The sequence below is a fragment of the Hirundo rustica genome, chromosome 18 (assembly GCF_015227805.2).
Source record: "Hirundo rustica isolate bHirRus1 chromosome 18, bHirRus1.pri.v3, whole genome shotgun sequence".
In the NCBI taxonomy this organism is placed as follows: domain Eukaryota; kingdom Metazoa; phylum Chordata; class Aves; order Passeriformes; family Hirundinidae; genus Hirundo; species Hirundo rustica.
Genome location: NC_053467.1, coordinates 5,288,594 through 5,307,125, shown reverse-complemented (window position 1 = coordinate 5,307,125; position 18,532 = coordinate 5,288,594). Strand labels below are relative to the sequence as shown.

Sequence of the window (18,532 nt, the reverse complement as noted above, 5' to 3'; positions counted from 1 at the left end):
ACAAATAATGCCCACATTTGGGAGAGGAGAAGGAATAATTTTCTTGCCTGACTGCAAGAACTCAGCCTTACAGGGTCCTGTATACTGCAGAGCTGACAGCCCTGAGAGTCTCTGTGCCAAGGACAGAGCCCACATCTTACACTAGTCCTGTAAATAAGAGGTATATGTTTCTAAAGCTGCTCTGTGGAAACCAGCTCTAATTCCACTGCAGTTCTTGTCCTGTTACTTCCACAAATCAATGCAAAAGGGGGAAAAAAAAAAAAAAAAAAAAAAAAGCAGCTGGCTCACAAAAAGCTGCAGCAGCTAGACAGCAGAGTATCACAGTTGTTGGCCCAGCACATCCCTTCCTGCATGCTGCTTGTACCTTGTCCCCTGAGGACACTCTTGTCCAAGGCTGGAAGAGGCATTGGCAATATTTATGACAAAAAATTATGACAAGAAATTAGACTATTCACTACTGGACTACAGACTATTAGGTTTGTTCGCCTTTGCAGATCTCATATGCCACCCACCTGCCCTCTGCCACCAGACTCCTCCCTCGGAAGGGAAGGTGCCAGCACAGGATATTCTTCCATTGTACATGACTGATGTAAAACTTTCATCTACTGGTGTTGTATTAACAGATTTTCCTGTGGGTAGATGAACACATGGAGCCTAGTTTCAAAAGGCTGCACTGAAGATATAGATCCATGGAGACATGGACGGGCTTTGTCATCCTTTAAGGTAAAGCTACCAAATGAAAGGATTCCTGCCTCTCCGACAATCACGTTGCCTCTAGAACGTGCACACTCCCTCTCTCCTAGAAACAGATGGCTTGAGCAGTTTGAGTTGGGCAGATTCACAATCTGATGATCATCTCCAGGAAGGCAGGAGCTATTGTCAGAGCCTGTGAGACACACCCCAACTTCAGGCCTTTTTCCTCCTAATTCTCAAAATGTTGCTGAAATTCTCACTCCAAAAATGCTGAGCAGAGACATTCTCTTTGTGGGTCTGTGCCTGCTAAGCCAGAGGGAGCTCCTGCTGCTACAGAAGCCAAAATGCTTCCCCACACTCCACAAAGAGAAAACATCTCAAAAAAATGAGGAGCCTCACCTGGCCAGTGAAAAAAACAAGCTGTGCTTTGCTATGGTACTGCTGAGAGCTAAGGAGAGGAACAGACCCTCTCCCCAGGGACAGCACAGGAGTTAAACTGAGAAAACAGAAAACACCAATTCAGCAGAAAGGGCAGTCACTTCACACTACATGTGCAGCTCCAAGCGGTGTGCCAGCCCAGGGACAGGGGCACGTGCCCAAGGGACACACCTGGAGCCACTGAACTCATGGCTGAGCGATGCTCAGCATGGATAGGCATCTGCTGCCTAAGAGCTCCAGTGACATCACCATCCCCAATTACTGGTCTACACTGATGGCATTGCTCTACAGGGCCAAAGCCTTTCTAGGGAATGTTGTCCAGCTGCTTTAGCAGGAACGTGGCACTTACTGACACCAGGCCAAGACAGACCCCACACAGAGCTCACTCTGCCTCGGGAAGCTGCACCAAGTAAAGTCCAATGTGCCACAATCAGGCCTGGGATGCCTCCACAAAAAGCCCCATTCCAGCAGTGACACACACAGATGGAAAATGGTGATGAGCCAGACACAGAGGCAGATGGACAGACAGGAGGGGTGGCTCTAACACGTGGCCTTACCATGGCTCACAACTTTCATAGCACAAATTTCACTCACTTAAGAGTGATTAGTCTTGGACGGAAGCAAGTAACAACTGGCTCAGAACAGGGCACGGGTACCTGGAGCTCAATGGAAAGAGATGGCAAGATCAGCACAAGAAGGAAATCTGTGAGTGCAAAACCAGGAAGAGTGGCACACCCCTCGGGACAATGCTTTTACTGGGATCCAGAATGCCTCAGAGAAGCCTCCTGTTAGCAAGTCCCAAGGGGAGACTGGACAAGCCACGAAAAATATGATAAAAACCAGGATGGATTTGTCTACTTTCCTGCTACCAGTATTCATGAGTACAAGAAAACCGTGCTCACTCACCTGCTAAGCCAAGCACAATCAAGACACAAAGAACATACCTCATGTTAACTGGCACTTTTAAATTCTCCTTTAGCAGAAATACCAGTATTTTCCAGTCTTAACATTTTCTGAGGTGGTGATGTTCTTGCCTTGTCTCTTCGTGGCAACCATCATCTGTAGCAGTAACAGATGATCTAGCAATAGTCTCACATCACAGTGTGTCAGAAAAGAGACAGTCCAGTATTTGTAATCACTGAATCACTTCAGAAATAAGAATCTCTCTCCATCTGTATAAATATGGTTATTTATTTTATTTTTTAAAAAACTAGTCTATTTCTACATACAAAGGGTTTCACTTCCACTTCAGAGCATGTTACTCCTTTAGATCCTCAAATAAAGACACCATTTCACTCACCATTGAATCCAGCAGCCTGTAAACCTACAGAAATTCAGAGAAGACAGTTGCAGTGAAAACACGTGAAGAAATCCTGAGGCTGAGACTGACAGAGATGGTTTCTGAGGTACATTTTCATATGGGCACAAAGACAACCACACAGAAGCGGCAGCCTGCTGCTAACAGAGCTCTAGTAATAACTTCCCTGGCTATGAAGTGTGTTTAACATTATCTGAGGTACAATTAATTCAGCTGATCCCTCCAGAGTCTGCAAGCAATGCTAAAGACATCCCAGATATAAGTCCCGCATGTGGCTGTGTGATGGCTGGATTTCTGGTAACAGATTCCAGGCTGAAACAAATTAATTTGGATTTCACACTTACCTTGCTGCAGCACAAGGGACTTATGCCTGCCAGTTTTCTGAGTTTAACAAAATGCTTGCCTCTCCCCCTGAGCCTCAGTGTGCCTTACAAGAAAAGAACAAAACCGAGATAATGATACAAGCTTGGTTAGACTCACTTCAGTGTAGAGCTTTTCCCGGGATGTTTCAAGTGAAGGAGAGTCAACCTGCCCCTGAGCAGGTTCTACCCCATCTGTAGTTGCAGCTTCCTCTTTCACCTTCTGCTTCTCATCTCTTCCTCTGACAGACTCTGCTCTTCCTTTCACGTCCTGCACTGAAATGGAAGGTACTTGCTTCTCAACTTCTGCTTTCAGCTTTCTGCTGCCTGAATGATCCTAATCAGGGACAGACCAAGGAAAAAGGGGACATAGGTCAGGACACTGCTCATACTGCTTCAAGATGCATCTCCAAGCAGCACCACCTCTTTCACCGTGTTGGAAATCAGCTCAAACTCAGGATACACAACCTCAGGATGAATCACACTGTCCCCAGCACTGAGGGTTCACCAACACCTACCACGTTCTCCTTCCCTGATATCCCTCTACTTTTTTTGCCTTCTTTATCTTTTTTCTCTTCCTTTTTAGTAGCTATTTTGTCTTCTTTTCCTCTTTTTTTTGCTTCTCCTTGCTTTACTTCCTCTACAAAAGAAAGGATTTTTAATTAACCAAAAGCATCCACACATCCAGAAAGTCCAGCCCACTGCAGCAGCACAGTGGGAATGTGTGACTTTTGCAGTATATTTTACTCTTTTTATTCATCTGAGAGATACTGCACTGAACTTGAAGAGTTCTTTGTTTAAATAAGGAATGAAGAGGTCTCATTGAGGCAGTGTTTGCTGGGTCAGTCTGTGTGAAAACCATGGCTAGACCTAGCTGAATTAAAAGGCTTTTTTTTTGTGGGGGTGTTTTTTTACTGATGCCAAACCACAGATCGCAATTAGTATTGTGACTGTCACACAATCTGCCAGTTTTTTCCTGATGCTTTTTCCTCAGGGAGACATGTTGAAATTGACATTTCAGCTCATATTCATCATGTTTTTTGTATTTCCAACAGCCCACAGAAAGCAGCTGCTGTGCTAAAACCACCATTTACCTGTTTCTTCTAGAACAGCTTCCACATAGGTGTCCTTCTTAATCAAACTAAGCAGGGATCTCAGCCTCAGAGAGTGACTCACCAGGTCATCAATTGCTCCACGCCACAGCTGGAGGCTGAGAAAATGATAAGGATCAGAAAGGAGACAGCGCAGCAACTGCCACCTTGTTTGACCCTGTGCCCAGAAGTGAAGGCACCTTATAGCTAACAGCTGCCCTGTGCAACTAAACCAACAAAACAGCACCCACTGTCTAAATATCTCTGCAGGGGGATGCTGAATTGCTTTCCTCATGTTAGATCCCTCCAAGGTCTCAATGGTTTGCAAATCAACTGGCTCCCAGGAACCCATAAATATTACTGTGAAAACTAGGTCTGCTCTTCAACATGACACACGTTGGTAAATCAACCTGCTCTGTGTTTCCCAAGAGGAACCTGCATCCTTCTAATTTAGAAGTAACTCAAAGCTGTTAATATGTTTACAGTCTGAATGCCTGAGCAAAGAACAGAGAGACTGTATGAGGGAGGAGACAGTTATCTGAGTAAAAGGATACAGAAAATACCCAAAGGTTTCATAAATACAGACTGGAATAATCTTGCCAGAAATAATCTTGTACACTCTCCAAAATTACATGCATTTAATATTCTAAACTCATCTCCAGGAAAAAAAAAAAAAAAAAAAAAATGGCATTTGGGTCCTAGACAGCTGCTACAATTAAGCTATAAAAAAAACAGTGTAAAGATGACTTCTAGACCTCGTATAATTATGTACACTCTGAATCACAACACTTAGAACAGAGCTTGCTGAGGCTGTTGATCACACAATGTTTTCACAAGCTTTTCCTTACAAAGGTAACCCACCAGAGTGGATACAGAGGGTCTGACTGAGTTGGCCTCTGTTCAACACACAGCTCCAGAGCTGCCTTATTGAGCTGGGTCAGTGCTTCTTCTCGCTGCTCCTTCCCAGGGATTGACATTATAGCCTGTGAGAGAAAATACAAAGGGGCTGTGGAGCACTTCTAAGTCTTTATTTCCAGTGCCTGAGCTCAGTGGAGCAACCCACAGCTCTCTCCCTGGACACCAGTCTGAAAATAGGCTGCACTGGGCACTTACACACCCAAATGGGACATCCTACACAGCTGGGATATGGCCAAGGTACCCAAGATCTACAGAACAATCCCAGATTCTCCCATCAGACTGATATTAAGCCCCTTTGCAACTTCAGGTGTGCTGGGAAACAAGGATTCTAGCAAGCTAGAAGGCTCCCTAGTAAAGCTCAGTTATAAAAACAAAGGGAGATTTCCAAGACAGCACAACAGAAAAAGCATTGACCGAATCCAAAGCATTCTTGCTTTAATCTAGGGAGGTCTGTACTTTATCCATAGCCTGTTATGAGTGCCCCCTCAGTACTCTGATGAATAGGAAGAACTCTCCAAGGAGAAGAGCCCTTGGGGGAGCCACAGGATGCTGCAAGTCCAGCCTGCTCCCCACATTCAGTCCTGGGATGACGGAAAGCTAATGGGGGAAGAGCTTAAAATATCTATTATATTGTGTGGTTCTCTTTTCTTCTTCACACAACAGCCCACAAAGTCTCTCTTGGGAATCTCTTTCCAAGAGCCCTGAGGGTGTGTTCAGCAGAGCCAATACACACAGTAAATCTCTCAAGCTCCCAGCATACTGGCAGCAGCCCCTTAGGTGGGCTCACACTGGGGCAGCCTGGGCTGCTTGTTGGGGAATTAACACACCATCAGCTTGTGGGAACAGAGGTGACCACCTGTTTAAAGTCCTCAAGTGAAAGGTTCCATCCTGAAGGACCTGCTTCTTCCTCCTCAATGCTCTTTTCCCTTGAAGACTCCTCTAATGTACGCTTCCGACGTGGGAGCTCGGTGGTGCTGCCCTGGGCAGAGGGAGGCTCTGAGGCACTCTCCCGGTACTCCATGTTCTCTGCAGTGCTCCTCTGGTCCATGGGCACTCCCTCTTCCAAGACTGAAGGCACAGTCAGGTGTTGTCTCCATAGTTTATGCAGCTGCTTTACCACTTGATGCTGATAATGCAACTGTGATAATGGGGGAAAAGTTAAACATGAAGGCTGCACCTTCCCTCTTCAAACCCAACTCTTAAAGCCTCCATGGGAGACTCTGCCAGCTCCAGAATACCAGCAATGCAGCAGCCTCATGGGTCTGCCCTCCCCAATTATTTCAGTTGTGCAGTCCATCCAATAGTAAACATCACCTCAGGATTTTTCCTGCGGAACAGCTCCTCCTCTGTGACACAGGCATCCACAGGAGATGGGGTGCGCTCGGGTGTCCGAATTTGGTTAAGAAGTTCATTCAGGCTGTCTTTCACTATAGCAGCACCTTCTCGAGCAGCCAGCTCACTCTAAGGCACCACAACAAGAACATGTGTGAGTCCCATTCCATATGCAAATAGCCAAATTCAGTCCCACCTGTAACCACACTATTCATTATATAGAGTTACAAGGACACGAACAACTGCAGAACCTGCTGAGCAGAGCAATACTTCCAACAGCTTTTCAAATAAACTCTACAAATCCTCCCCCAAAACTATACTTTTCAAAGCATAGTGTAATTTTCAATTTATAACTTAACAGCTATCATAGTGTACAGCAGTCAATCCCCTTCCCACTGAGTAACTAATGAAATTAATTACCAACAGAAATTTCAATCAATAAAGGACGAGTGTGAACACTTTAGAAGACACAGTCATGTCTTTAGTAACAACATTACAAAAGACTGCAGAGTTCCTCATGTTGTTTAGCAAACCTGCTCAAGTATGTGCATTCTGTAAATCTCACTCTCAGCAGTAATTCCACAACAATAAAAATACCATGTTGTCCACTTCCACCCTATTTGCATATAAAGTTCAAAGCTCAGTTACCCAGCTACATGCTTAGTTACCTCCAGTTTCTCTCTGAAGTCAGCCAATTTATCCTCATACACAGCAATTCCCCAAAGGGTCACTTGAAGCAGAGCTCCTCCTAATAACAGAGGATGTGTCCTAAATTCCCAGGACTCACTAAAAATGCCTGCTCTCTCTGACTTAAAAATAAAGGAAAACCTCCGAGTTTCTCCAGGCAAAATTACACCTGAAATAAGAGAGAAAATACATTGGTCTGCAAGAAGCCACCTGGTTAACCTGATCCTTTTCCAACACCACCCCAAACGTCCTTATCGCTCTACAAGACTCTTTCCCCATAGTTCAGCTGGTTATAACACTTCATCCAGCTATTGCTCTCCTTCCAGATTTACTCTCAGCCCCTATGTTCCTGAACTGGTGTAATTCCCACTGCATTCTCCCTCTACAGCAAGCTCAGTTTTCTCTCCAGAAGACTATGCCCTGTTTGCCATCAGAAAATGATTCACTTCTCAACATTTCACCTCTTTCACCTCAGAGCAGAAGCAACCTCCTTTCCTTTAAGTTCCAGGAGAGGGATCTGCCTTGCACAGCTCTTTTGGGGTGAGTCAGCTCTGACACCCAGGGTGGCTTCCTCAGGAGAAATCACCCAGCACTGCTCTGCCATTAGTCAGACTCCACATCCCAGGTAACTCCCAAATGCCTGCTCTCTGCTTGAGGTACAAAGGTTTTGGATACCAGCAGGTCTCATACCTGGTCTGGTATCAAAGTAAAAACAGGGCATCTTCCTCCCCTTGGTTCCTCTGGAAGGGATCTGCTGGGGAAGTCTCATCCAGTTGTACCAAATGGCAGCTCTGCCATCATTAGTCACTGTCAGGAAGCTTTCAGCCTTCTCACTAGCCAGAGCCTCAAAGGTGAGCCGGGCAGCAATGCCAATCTCCTTCAACAAGGAAGAGGAAAAAGATAACAATTTCTACTCTGTCAGGATTTATCCTGAATGAAGTCATAGCCCAAATAAGGGGTTGAGCCTTGGTAGGAGAACTTGTAAAGCAGGTCCAAAGAAGTGGCCATTATACAGAGAAAGCCTGGGAATCTGAACCTCACATCACAACTAGAGCTCTTCTGTTCCTACATCTCTCTGGAGTAAACACAAGGGATACTCTATTATGTTCAGAATAAGGCCCCCATTCTGTGGCCTTGGAGTGGCACTTATTGTACAACTGTGACTTGGGAACTCAAATAGGCTTAGCTTGACTAAACAATTAAAGTTTCACAATTACCCTGCATGCAGTGATGCCCTTGATCCAACGAGCAGGCTGGCCACAGAAAACTAAAGATGGAACCTTTTCAGCTTCTGGAACCGCAACGAAGGAGTCACCAAAGGGGTCACTGCTAAAGAAAACAAAAGCCAGCATTTTCATGGAGTGGAACTTCCAGAAGAGGGGAGAACCTCTCTGGGTGATTTACAAGACCCTGTAATAAATAATCCCATTTAATATTTTCTCACAGAGTAATCTCTTTAGGGACAGAGCCCTGCAGATGTGGTGAACCCATCTAGCCACATGTCACTGGCAAGGAGGACAGGACAGCTAGAATATTAAAGAATGAGACCTGCCTGAAGTACATGAGTGAGAAAGGACCGACAGGTTGTGACTCTTACAGATGGACAGGACAGGGAAGACCAGGAAAATAATGATGGAAGGCCAGAAAAAGACAATCAAATGGAGATAACTGAGAGCAGAATCCCACCCTGCCTCATGTTAGCTCTGAAGCCACACAGAGTGAAGACTGGAGGAAAAGTTTCAACAAAACTTTTCTCTGATTCTTGCTCCTTAGACATAAGGCTCCAAGGCAAAAAGGCTCCTAAATCTGGTAATTATAATAGCAGAATATGCCTTTATTGTGTCCCAGTGGAGACTTGTTTCCATTCTGGATAAGAACAGCCAAGGATATCCTCACAGACTGGTGGTGCAGACCCAAAATTCTTTCTTTTGCCACAAAGTATGCCACAAAGTAAAACTTACAGGGTCTCAATCTCTTCAGAAATGGTGGTATGTCGAAAAGCCTCAGCTGAGACAGATGTGAAAGGCTGCCCTTTCCCAATCACCTCCAGTCCTTCCAGATCCTGGACATACACAGAAATTACCAACTCCCAGTCGCTCTTTTACATAGACAGGACATTAAAACACCAGACAAATGCATCAACTCAGTCAGTAGAGTTGCAATATCTTGCTCCTGCAATGGTTTTTAGAGGCATCCGAAGAATACTCAAAGGACACAAGTAAGAACCAATTCTGAGATTCCCAAGAATCCTAGATGACTGCATTCCCCACTAGCAATGATGCAAGAACAAAGTGTCCTTCACACATCTCTCACCCTCAGAGACAGGTTTCAAAGACAAAAAAGTGAGGTTTGTTTTATTTGTAGGAGGAGGGACCAACTGCCTTCAGGAGACTATTTCAGAATGTGTCTTCCACATGGGTAAAGATCTCTTGCCTCTGCCCCATGGCACTAAATCAAAGGCCTACACCAGTACTTAGCAGGTTTTTCTTTGCCTAGGTCCTAGCAGCTGCATCCTGCTGGTTTGGGGTTCTACTCTGAGACTCCTAGACCACTCCATGGAACACTTCAGGAGGACAGACAACTCCTTCATAGGTGTGGCCCTTTGGAAATGTGGAAACTTTCAAGAAGAGCACTGTGGGACCAAGTTTTAATTTCCTAAGGCTTCTTTCAGATCCAACTGTTGGCAACTTTTTTACTCTACAGCACCTGACAAGAGAAACAAAGAATGTGCTTGTCCCTCTGGTCTTACCGGTTTAAAAAAGCCCAGTTCCTCTAGGAGAGATTTTAGCTCCTGCCGTCGATGTTTCAGGAAAAGACTCTTATCCCAGTTTAGGTGGCAAGGAATCTTCTTTGGAGGCTTCAGACCTGTGGAAATACCCATAGAAGAGATCACTCTCTATACACCCACATGCCTAATCAAATTCCATTCCCTGCCAAATTTTGGCCTTGTAGTGTTTTAAAGAGGAGGCTCATCAGGGAAGGAACTTCTCCTTCCACACTTGTGCCCCATTTCTTCGGAATCACCTCTCTGCAGTGTTCCCTTACCTGTTTCCCTCTGGACAGTTCGGGGTTTTCCCACATGAGTGAGTGGCTCTGGGTGCCCACATTCTGTCCGGGTCAGGGTCAGAGTCAGCCCGGTGAGTTCATCCCCAATTTGCTCCGGAAGTCTCCAGAACTCACTTCCCACTCGGTATCCCTAGGGTGGGAAACAAGGCTCCCACTGACACAGAGTTGTGCAGCTACCTGCTATTTTCACAGGCACTTGAAGCTAAAAAGAAAAGGTCTAACGCTGACTGTATGAGGATTTTAAAAGTCTATGAATTATCCCTTTCTGCAGAGCAAGCCAAAATTTCTATCAGGCTGTTTACAAAGACCAAAGAACTTTCTTCTATCTTAGTGCACATGAAAGTGGAATGATATTAAAATAAAGCCTCACACAAATGCAAATTCTTTGATAGTGCTATAAATGTGAAAAAAGGATTTTAACATGTATTCCCATGACCCTTCTGCCTTACCCATGCCCTTTTCTCCACGGCAATCACTAAAATCCAAGCCTGAAGCTATCAGATTTTTCTGTCCCTAGAACAGCAATTGTGACAAGTTCCCATGCTACTTCCCAGGGCACAACAGTCTTTGGTGAAAATCAAGAAATGTCACTCGCTCATGACCACTTTCCCCTGACTGGTATGGATAACACAATTCAGGTTTTTATTTTTCACGTCCCTGAAAGCTCTGCTCAGACACCAAGCTAAAGGATTCAGAGTGGCTTTGATAAACATCTCCTGACAGCACTTCAGAACAGTGTCTGTGCTGTTTCAAAAGAGCAGCACATTCAGGACACACAGGAAGTGGGGCTCTCACCTTTCCAGGAAATAGGGCAGGGAGACTCCGGTCAATGAGGTCACGTTCTTCCTGGATTTGCCTGTAATCATCCGACACGTTCATCAGCAATTCATTCTCCGGCTTGTGAAGAATTTCTATAAATAAAAAACATCACATCATCGGTGCTGCACTTCTGGGCACACCCTTTGCCACTGTTATTGTTCACCTGTAACCCACTTACACTGTTCCCTGCCAAATCCACTGTCCTCTCCCCAGCTAGAGCCACCAGCTCACCTTCCCACCACATCCAGAGCCATCAACATGAGCAGTGTGGGAGGTCTGAGAACATGGAATTAGACTGCAATGGCAATAGCATTAACACTGATGGGCAATGACCATTGCAGTTTGGTGCAGGGACATCAAACTCTTCCACCTGCACAAAGAATTTCACAGAATGAGACCTCTTTAGCTTTTCTCACCTCCTAGGTGTTTCTCCTGCTTTTTCCTCATTGCCATATGATGCCTCCAGTTCTGGAAAGCTTTGTGCTCAGCTAGTTGGGCCCAATGTGCCTTTTCTTTCTTCTCTTCTCCATGTTCCTCTTTTACAGCTGCTGCAGTAACATCAGGATGAGGAACCTTAATAGCATCTGCTAGCTGATGAGAAATTAAACATTAAATGAACCTCTCTATGCACACCAAAACAGGAGTAGGAGAGGGGAGAACAATTCTTCAGATTGACAGCACTGTTACATTAGCAATCTGAGAGGAAGGAAACCAGGGCAGTAGGGACATACTCAGATACAATGGAAGTATTTATCTGAGTAATGAGACTCCAGCAATGGCATTGCTGCAACACCAGTTCCTCTTTGACACCATCAACAGGGAACACAGAGAAGAGGAAACCTGTGTAATTGTTCCCTCCATGACCTGGTCCTGCACACAGGACTCCAAAACCTGCTGGTGCGGTTTCTCCAAAGGCAAACCCTCCCCCAGAGTGTGACGAGGCTGGGAAACCACACCTCAGGCTTGCCCTGCTCCTGATAGGTGCTGGAAAGCATCGAAAGGTACTGTAGGCACCACACTCTACCTCTGGAAAAGTGCCATGCAGCAGCATTTTCCTAACTCTACAAACCAACCTGAGTGTTTCTTCTGGCCAAGGCTTCCATCCTTAACTCCTGGAGACTTCCCAAAATGTGATGAGGGAGGATCTCTTCACAGCCATCATCAAACTGTCTTGGTCCTACATCATACATATAAAAATACCCAACCCCAGATCCAGGTCACTAAAGTTTGGCTTAGCAAAATCAAAACCCAGAGGTAAGATGTGAAGTTGAACCCTACCAGAAAAAGTCAGTGGTCCCCTGGGTGCCTTGTGGGGAACAGGATGTGCTACGAGATGTGTCACCTCCTTGGGTCGGTATTTTCGGACAAGGTAATTCTTCTGAATTGGAATTCTCCCAGCATCATGGGGAAGGCGTGGAGCATGAAGCTTCAGGAAATAAACAGTCACAGTGCAGTTAGGTACACACTGACTCACCTTTATTTTATCTGATCCTGTTAGGATATGCACAGTAGTCATATCAGTACAGTTCCTGTAAGAGTCCTGAGAGTCCTGGATAGGGCCTTTCACATGGACGTTTAATGACAGGACAAGGAAGGAATGCATTCAAAGTAGAAGAGTAGGTTTAGATTGCATACTAGGAAAAATTCCTGTGTGAGGGTGGTGAGGCCCTGGCAAAAGGTGTCCAGAGAAGCTGTGGCTGCCCCATCCCTGGAATTGTCCAAGGCCATGCTTTCCTGGGATTCAAACAACCTGGAATAGCGGAAGGTGTCCCTGCCCATGGCAGAGTGGAAATAGAGGAGTTTTAAGGTCCTTTCCAAGCCAAATCTTCTATGATGCTTCCCCTACAAGACACCTTACACAGCTGTGCAGATACCAACTCAGTTACTGTCTTACTCCACCACTTGGTTTATAACAAAGGCACGAAAGGAGAGTTTTAAATCACTTTCCCAAGAGGTTTCTGCTGCTGTGTCACTCAAATGCTTTTACTCACACACTGTGACCTGAGTTTTAGAAGGAAAGCCGTGACAGCTACTAAACAACTTAGATGTCTTATTAGATCAGAAAGATGAAGATGTAATTTTCAAGAGGCAGATTATTTATCCTTCCATTTGGAAGGACTGTATAGGCACTGATAACCCTTTACTTTTAGCAACTGAACCTGATGAGCTGACATTTTATCATGAGAAAAGGCCTGACAGACAAAATAGCATGAGAACTCAGCTGCAGCAGTGAGTTTTGGCTTAAGTAAATGGGCAGCACCGTCTGTTAAACACACAAGGAGTATGTCAGTTAAAGCAGCTGTTTCTAGCAGTAAAAATACTCATACATACTTTCTCCAGGTCCTCCACCTTAATTTCAAGTGCCTGGATGTCCTCTCCTTGCAGAACATACGGAACAGGCTTGGGCTCAGGCTCAGACTCGTGCTCTTCTGCAATTGTTGAACAGGGCTGCTCAAAACTCTTTTCCTTCTTGCCTAAAAAAACAATTGAAGACACTTCTTCAGTCTCTTAGGGAAGCACCATATTCCTCTCAGGCAGGTTAATGATTTCCAGCTAAACTATGTTTTGGGATTATTTCTCTTTAAGGTTGCACAGAACAATTAAATTCAGCATCTCTTGCAATTGAAAAAATCAACCTCTGAGAAGCTGCAAAGACCTAAGTCGGTCAAGCAGGAGTAAATTGTCTCATACTTTATTCTAGATGAGACACAACGGGTAAAATAAATGCAAATAAATACAGATCCCTGCAGGTGGAACACCACATTCCTAGGCAGTTTCCAGCTCCAGCTGCAAGTGCAAGCACACAGATTCCCTGCGCTCAGCCAGCACGACTCGGATAACAAAGCACTGGATTTCAGAAGCTCTTCAGTGGCAGAATAGCTCTGAAATACCAAACCAGGGAAAAGCCGGGCGCAGGGCAGCTCCAGGGGCCACCTGCGGGCCAGGCCAAGCTCAGGGGATCCCACCAGGGACTGTTCTCCCTTAACCTGCACGCCCCTCCAGCTGCAACCTGCTCCTTTAAAAAAGATTATGACACTAACGACAGGACTGGCTAGGGAAGGGGTTGGCACCGGCCGCTTCAACCGCGGCCAGGCCCCGCCACGGCCGCAGGCCCGGCCCAGCCCGATGCCCTGCCGCGCCCTGCTCCGGCCCGTACCAGGGGGAGCCCGGCTCCGAGACCGACTCCCCCCTCGCGACGCCATGTCCCGGCCCGCGGCACCGCGTCCGGACAGGCCGCGGGTCGCGACAGCTCGCGATAGGGCGCGCGGCCACCCAGCGGCCTCCGGGCTCCGCGGGACACCGCCCCCTGCTGGGGGCACCGCGGAACCGCTCCCCCGGGCAGAGCGCGCCGTGCGCATGCGCAGCCTGCCGGCACGCATGCACCATGCGGCTGCGACGCGGCCGTGGGCAGCGGGCAGTCGGAACATAGCGGGGCGCCGGGCCACGAGACACCGGCGGCACGGAACACCAGGGTGCCGGCACACCGGATGGAGGGCATCACGTGGCACCGGGGGATAGCCGGATGCAGCGGGATATTGGGGCGTCGGGACTCCGGGATACCCGGACACCAGGGACACGGGGCACTAGGCACTAGGCGACTAGAAACACCGGGGCGCCGCGATACAGGGGCTCACCCTGCAGTAACACCTCCCCCCGGCCAGCGCCCCTACCCCAACAGCCCTCAGCCAGCACACTGCTCTTGTAGTTTATTATTCATTGTGGCCGCTTACAGCCCTCGCGTCCCGGCCATCGGCTCGTTCCTCCGCCGGTGTCCCCCTCGGTGGGCGCCGAGCAGCGCGCAGCACCCGCTGCAGCTGACAGAGCAGGTCGGGCAGCAGCGAGTCCAGCACGGCCAGACCGGCCCAGGTGCACCGCAGACCACTGAGAAAGGTGGTGGTGAGCCCCGGTGCCCCGGGGAGACCCCCGGCCCTGCCCACAGCTCCCCGGGGCTCACCCGCTGTCCAGGACAAGCCAGCCCTCCTGCTGCAGTGCCCGAGCCTCCCCCGGCTCCCCGAACACGGCTTGCAGGCTGAGCTGGGGAGAGAAGCGCCCCCAGCGCTGTGTGCCCAGGGCGAGAGAAGGATGTTAGTGATGGGGCATCAGCATCCCAGTACCCAAAGGGGCTGCAGGAGAGCTGAAGAGCGGCTTTGGAGAAGGGAATGGAGAAGGAAAACGGAGGAATGGATGGAAAAGGCAGATTTGGATTAGATACTGGGAAGAAATTCTCCTGTGAGGGTGGGAGGCCCTGACACAGATTGCCCAGAGAAGTTATGGATGTCCCGTCCCTGAAAACGTTCAAAGCCAGGTTAGACAGGGCTTAGAGCAACGTGGTCCAGTGGAAGGTGTCCCTGCTCACGGCAGGAGGTGGAATGAGATGGGCTTTAAGGCCACCCAATCCAAACCATTCTATTGTAAGCATTGCGTCAGTGTGGGGTGTCCCCACATGTGGCTCCTCACCTCATGTGTAATGCCTTCATCCGTGCGCAGTCCCAGGGTGAGCAGCTCCTCCAGCCTGTGGGGACGTGGACAGCTGTGGGGCAGCGCAGACAGGGAGGGGGCATGGGGAGGGACCCCAGTATACTCACTGCTCCAGCAGGCTCAGCACTGCCCGAGTCCTGGTGCCGTGTCCCTGGCTCTGCACCTCCCGCATCCAGGCAACAGGCTCCAGGGTCTGGACACGGGCTTCCCGGCTGCAGCCACCCTCACAGCGCAGCATGAAGCGCCCATGTGCCCCTGCAGTAGCCAGGGACAGGGACAACGGAGTTCACAGGGTACATGGCCACACACTCCTCCCCAATGGCCCCTCATCACCCCCTTACCTGGCCCCACACCGATGTACTGGTCAGCCCGCCAGTATGAGAGGTTGTGGGTGCTGAGGGCGCCCTAGGGGAGAGCCCTGGGGTGAGGGTAGGAGTTAAGCCTGCTGGGGGACCAGCATGACGTGGGGGGGACCAGCATGGGGGGCATCCCACCTTCCGTGCAAAATTGGAGACCTCATAGTGGCGGAAGCCAGCACCCACCAGCACAGTTCGGGCAGTCTGGTACATGTCAGCCAGCAGATCCTGGGAGGGTGCAGGCAGGGCTCCCCCACGGACCTGTGCTGCCAGTGCTGTGCCCCGCTCCAGCGTCAGCTGGTACAGGGAGATGTGGTCATCGCAGAGCCTCAGGGCTGCCTCCAGCCGCTGGGCCCATGCATCCCGGCTCTGTTTTGGCAGCCCAAACAGGAGGTCGATGGAGGTTCGGCCAGGGAAGAGCCCCCGCGCTGCTTCCACAGCCTTCCGGGCCTCTGTCGCTGTGTGCTCCCGGCCCAGCATCCTCAGCTCGGCGTCATCCAGCGACTGCAGAGGGAGCATAGTGACAATGGGGTCACGGGGGTTGCGGGGGCTGCGGCGGGGAGAGCCCCTCTCACCTGGACGCCGACGGAGAGGCGGTTGACCCCGGCTGCCCTGAAGCCGGCAAGGCGCGATGTGCTGGTGGAGCTGGGGTTGGCCTCCAGCGTGACTTCAGCGCCAGCAGGAAGGTGGGCAGCCCCGGCCACAGCCTCCAACACTGCTGCAACAGTGCCAGGGCTGGCCAGGCTGGGGGTGCCTCCGCCGAAGAAGACGGAGGTGACGCTGTAGGGCAGAGGGTGGGAAGTTGCAGCTGGGCACGGAAGGGCCCAGCACTCCCCATGAGCCCACCCTGTACACCCACCTGTGCACCTGGCTGAGGCGGAGCAAGGTCTGTGCCTCTCGCACCAGGCAGGCGCGCAGGGCCGCCTCGTCCACCGCCGGCACCACGTACGTGTTGAAGTTGCAGTAGGAGCAGCGCTTGCGGCAGTAGGGCCACTGCGGGCACGTGTGGGGGTCGGCCATGCCCTCACCCCTAGCCACTCCATTTTGAGGGGGAACAGCTCCCGCCCACTGCATGGAACCCAGTGCCCCCCACCTGCCCCACACGGCACACGACCCACAGGTGTGACCCATCGTGTGCACGGCTCAGGGACCCCTCAGCTCTGGCTAGCCCCATGACATGTAAGAGGCCGGGCTCTCCTCAGCGTCTGCAAACGCCGGGGTCCCACGTGTGTGCGAGCCCCAAGGAGCCACATTCACCTCCCACCTGCGCCGTCCCCGTGGCCCTCAGAGTGTAGAAGCCCAAGGACACACGTGTGTCCCCACGTGTGCAAACCCGTGACTTCCCGTGCACCCCAGCACATACACAAGCCCCAGGGTCCCCCCCGTGTCCCCGCTCACGTGCACGTAGAGCGCGGCTGTGGCGGGGGCGGCCGTTTCTGGGAGCGGCTCCGGGGCCGGTTCCACGGCAGGACCCGGTCCCGGTGCTCGTCCCAGGCCGCCCCCGCCGGGCAGCGCCGCAGCGACAGCCACCAGCTTCCGCGGCCACTCCCGCGCCGCCGCCATGGGATCCGCGGGGCCGCGCCCGGCATGCGCGGGACCGGGGCGGGGCGCAGGCTCCGGGGGCGGGATTGGGGGCGAAATCCTTCGCTCCCGACGGGGCTGTGCGGCGGATGCTCGCTGTGAATGACGGAGGGTCCGTGTCCTACCCCGGAGCCGGGAATACAGGAATAATTGTCCTCTCCCGGTGCCGGGTATGCCAGGGCCAGTGTCGTCCCCCAGTGTCCTCCCCAGACGCATGGTCCGAACGAAGTTTGGGACCTGTCCCCGCATCCTTCCTCTGCTGCTCCTTGGGGCCGGGAAGGGTTTTCCAGCGTTTCGGCGGAGGAAGGTGACCTGTCCCCACGCAGGGTTGTGCAAACGCGCATCCGACGAACCCGATGTTATTAGTTATATCTATCAGTAGTCACGAGGAGCTCTGAAATGCCTATGACAAATGCTGTGACTGCAGATTCCCGTTCCCAAAAACGCATAGTTTGGGCGTAACTCACCCCTGATGTAACCTTCCCACTCCGGGGAGTCTCCGAGCAGGCAGCGAGAACTGTTAAGAGTGGGAACGGCACGGCAGAAGCCATGGAGCGAGCTTGCAACACTGCACACTCTGAGGCAGCACTACCAGCCATAAGGGCCAGTTTTTCCTTTTCCGTGAGTATTTACAGCCGGGGATGCATCATCCCAGGGGTTGGGAAGGGACATGGGGCACCGCGGGAGGTGTCCTGGCTTGGCGAGGGCTGAATATGCTATGAGGAAGGCATGGGATGTTAGGGAAAGTTTCCCTGGGACCAGACTCTGCCAGGGCTCAGACCCATAAGATGGTACTTCCCCACTGCAGGAGCAGGAGTGGGGTGGCAGGGACTGTTCCCCCCGTGATGACTGTGACCAAGACTCAATGGTTTTCTCAGCAGCGTATCTGTCCTCACCAGCCAGGGGCTGGTCTCACCTTCATTTCTTATCCACTGCCTCCCATCTACGGTGAATAGATGGGGCACCCATGGGCAGAGCAGGGGTTATGCCAAGGGTGGAGGTACTCATCAGGGAGGGGACGAGAAGCTCCACTTACTGCGGGTCTGTCCTGCACCTGGGTTAGTGCTGTGGGAAGCAAAAGAAGGCCAACAGTCCTTCCCTAGACATCAGTCACAGAGGCCCTCTGTGTCCCCAAGGTCCCTGGCTACAGTTGCTGATACAGGTAAGAGTTCTTCCCTCAGGAAGGAAGGCTAGCCTGAGTGAAATAAGATCACATTTCAGCCCCACGAGCAGTGTGGGAACAGGAAAGGAACTTGCTGGAAAGACACTGTACAGAAGGAGTCTGGCAAACCATCTGTTTTTTCTTTCAGAGTGCAGACATCAACAGAGGACCTGACCCTGCTGTCTGCTTCCACGGGTAGAGCCCACAGTCAAGCTGCGAGATGGACTGAGACC

The 18,532-nt window shown here is 50.2% G+C and overlaps 1 protein-coding gene across 3 annotated transcripts; it reads right to left on the bottom strand.

Annotated features, from left to right (window-relative positions):
- Nucleotides 1–2,306: 2,306 nt before the first annotated feature.
- RSAD1 (radical S-adenosyl methionine domain containing 1) lies at nt 2,307–17,119 on the bottom strand. Of its 3 annotated transcripts, XM_040081908.2 has the most exons (19): nt 13,879–13,971; nt 13,053–13,195; nt 12,000–12,147; nt 11,795–11,898; nt 11,138–11,312; nt 10,698–10,813; nt 9,882–10,032; nt 9,586–9,701; nt 8,798–8,898; nt 8,054–8,165; nt 7,527–7,713; nt 6,818–7,005; nt 6,132–6,278; nt 5,674–5,955; nt 4,761–4,882; nt 3,903–4,018; nt 3,327–3,448; nt 2,930–3,145; nt 2,307–2,455 (listed from the first exon to the last, which is right to left on the bottom strand). In XM_040081908.2, the coding sequence occupies exons 1-19, from the start codon at nt 13,922–13,924 to the stop codon at nt 2,390–2,392; spliced, it is 2,658 nt and encodes an 885-aa protein (XP_039937842.1). In that variant the 5' UTR covers nt 13,925–13,971; the 3' UTR covers nt 2,307–2,389. The 3 variants fall into 3 exon arrangements, with proteins under 3 accessions (XP_039937842.1, XP_039937841.1, XP_058278929.1); XM_040081907.2 differs by having other exon boundaries at nt 2,307–3,145; XM_058422946.1 differs by lacking the exons at nt 2,307–2,455; nt 2,930–3,145; nt 3,327–3,448; ... (11 more) ...; nt 11,138–11,312; nt 13,879–13,971 and adding exons at nt 14,453–14,603; nt 14,677–14,780; nt 15,180–15,234; ... (4 more) ...; nt 16,416–16,549; nt 16,955–17,119.
- Between the last annotated feature and the right edge of the window lie 1,413 nt (nt 17,120–18,532).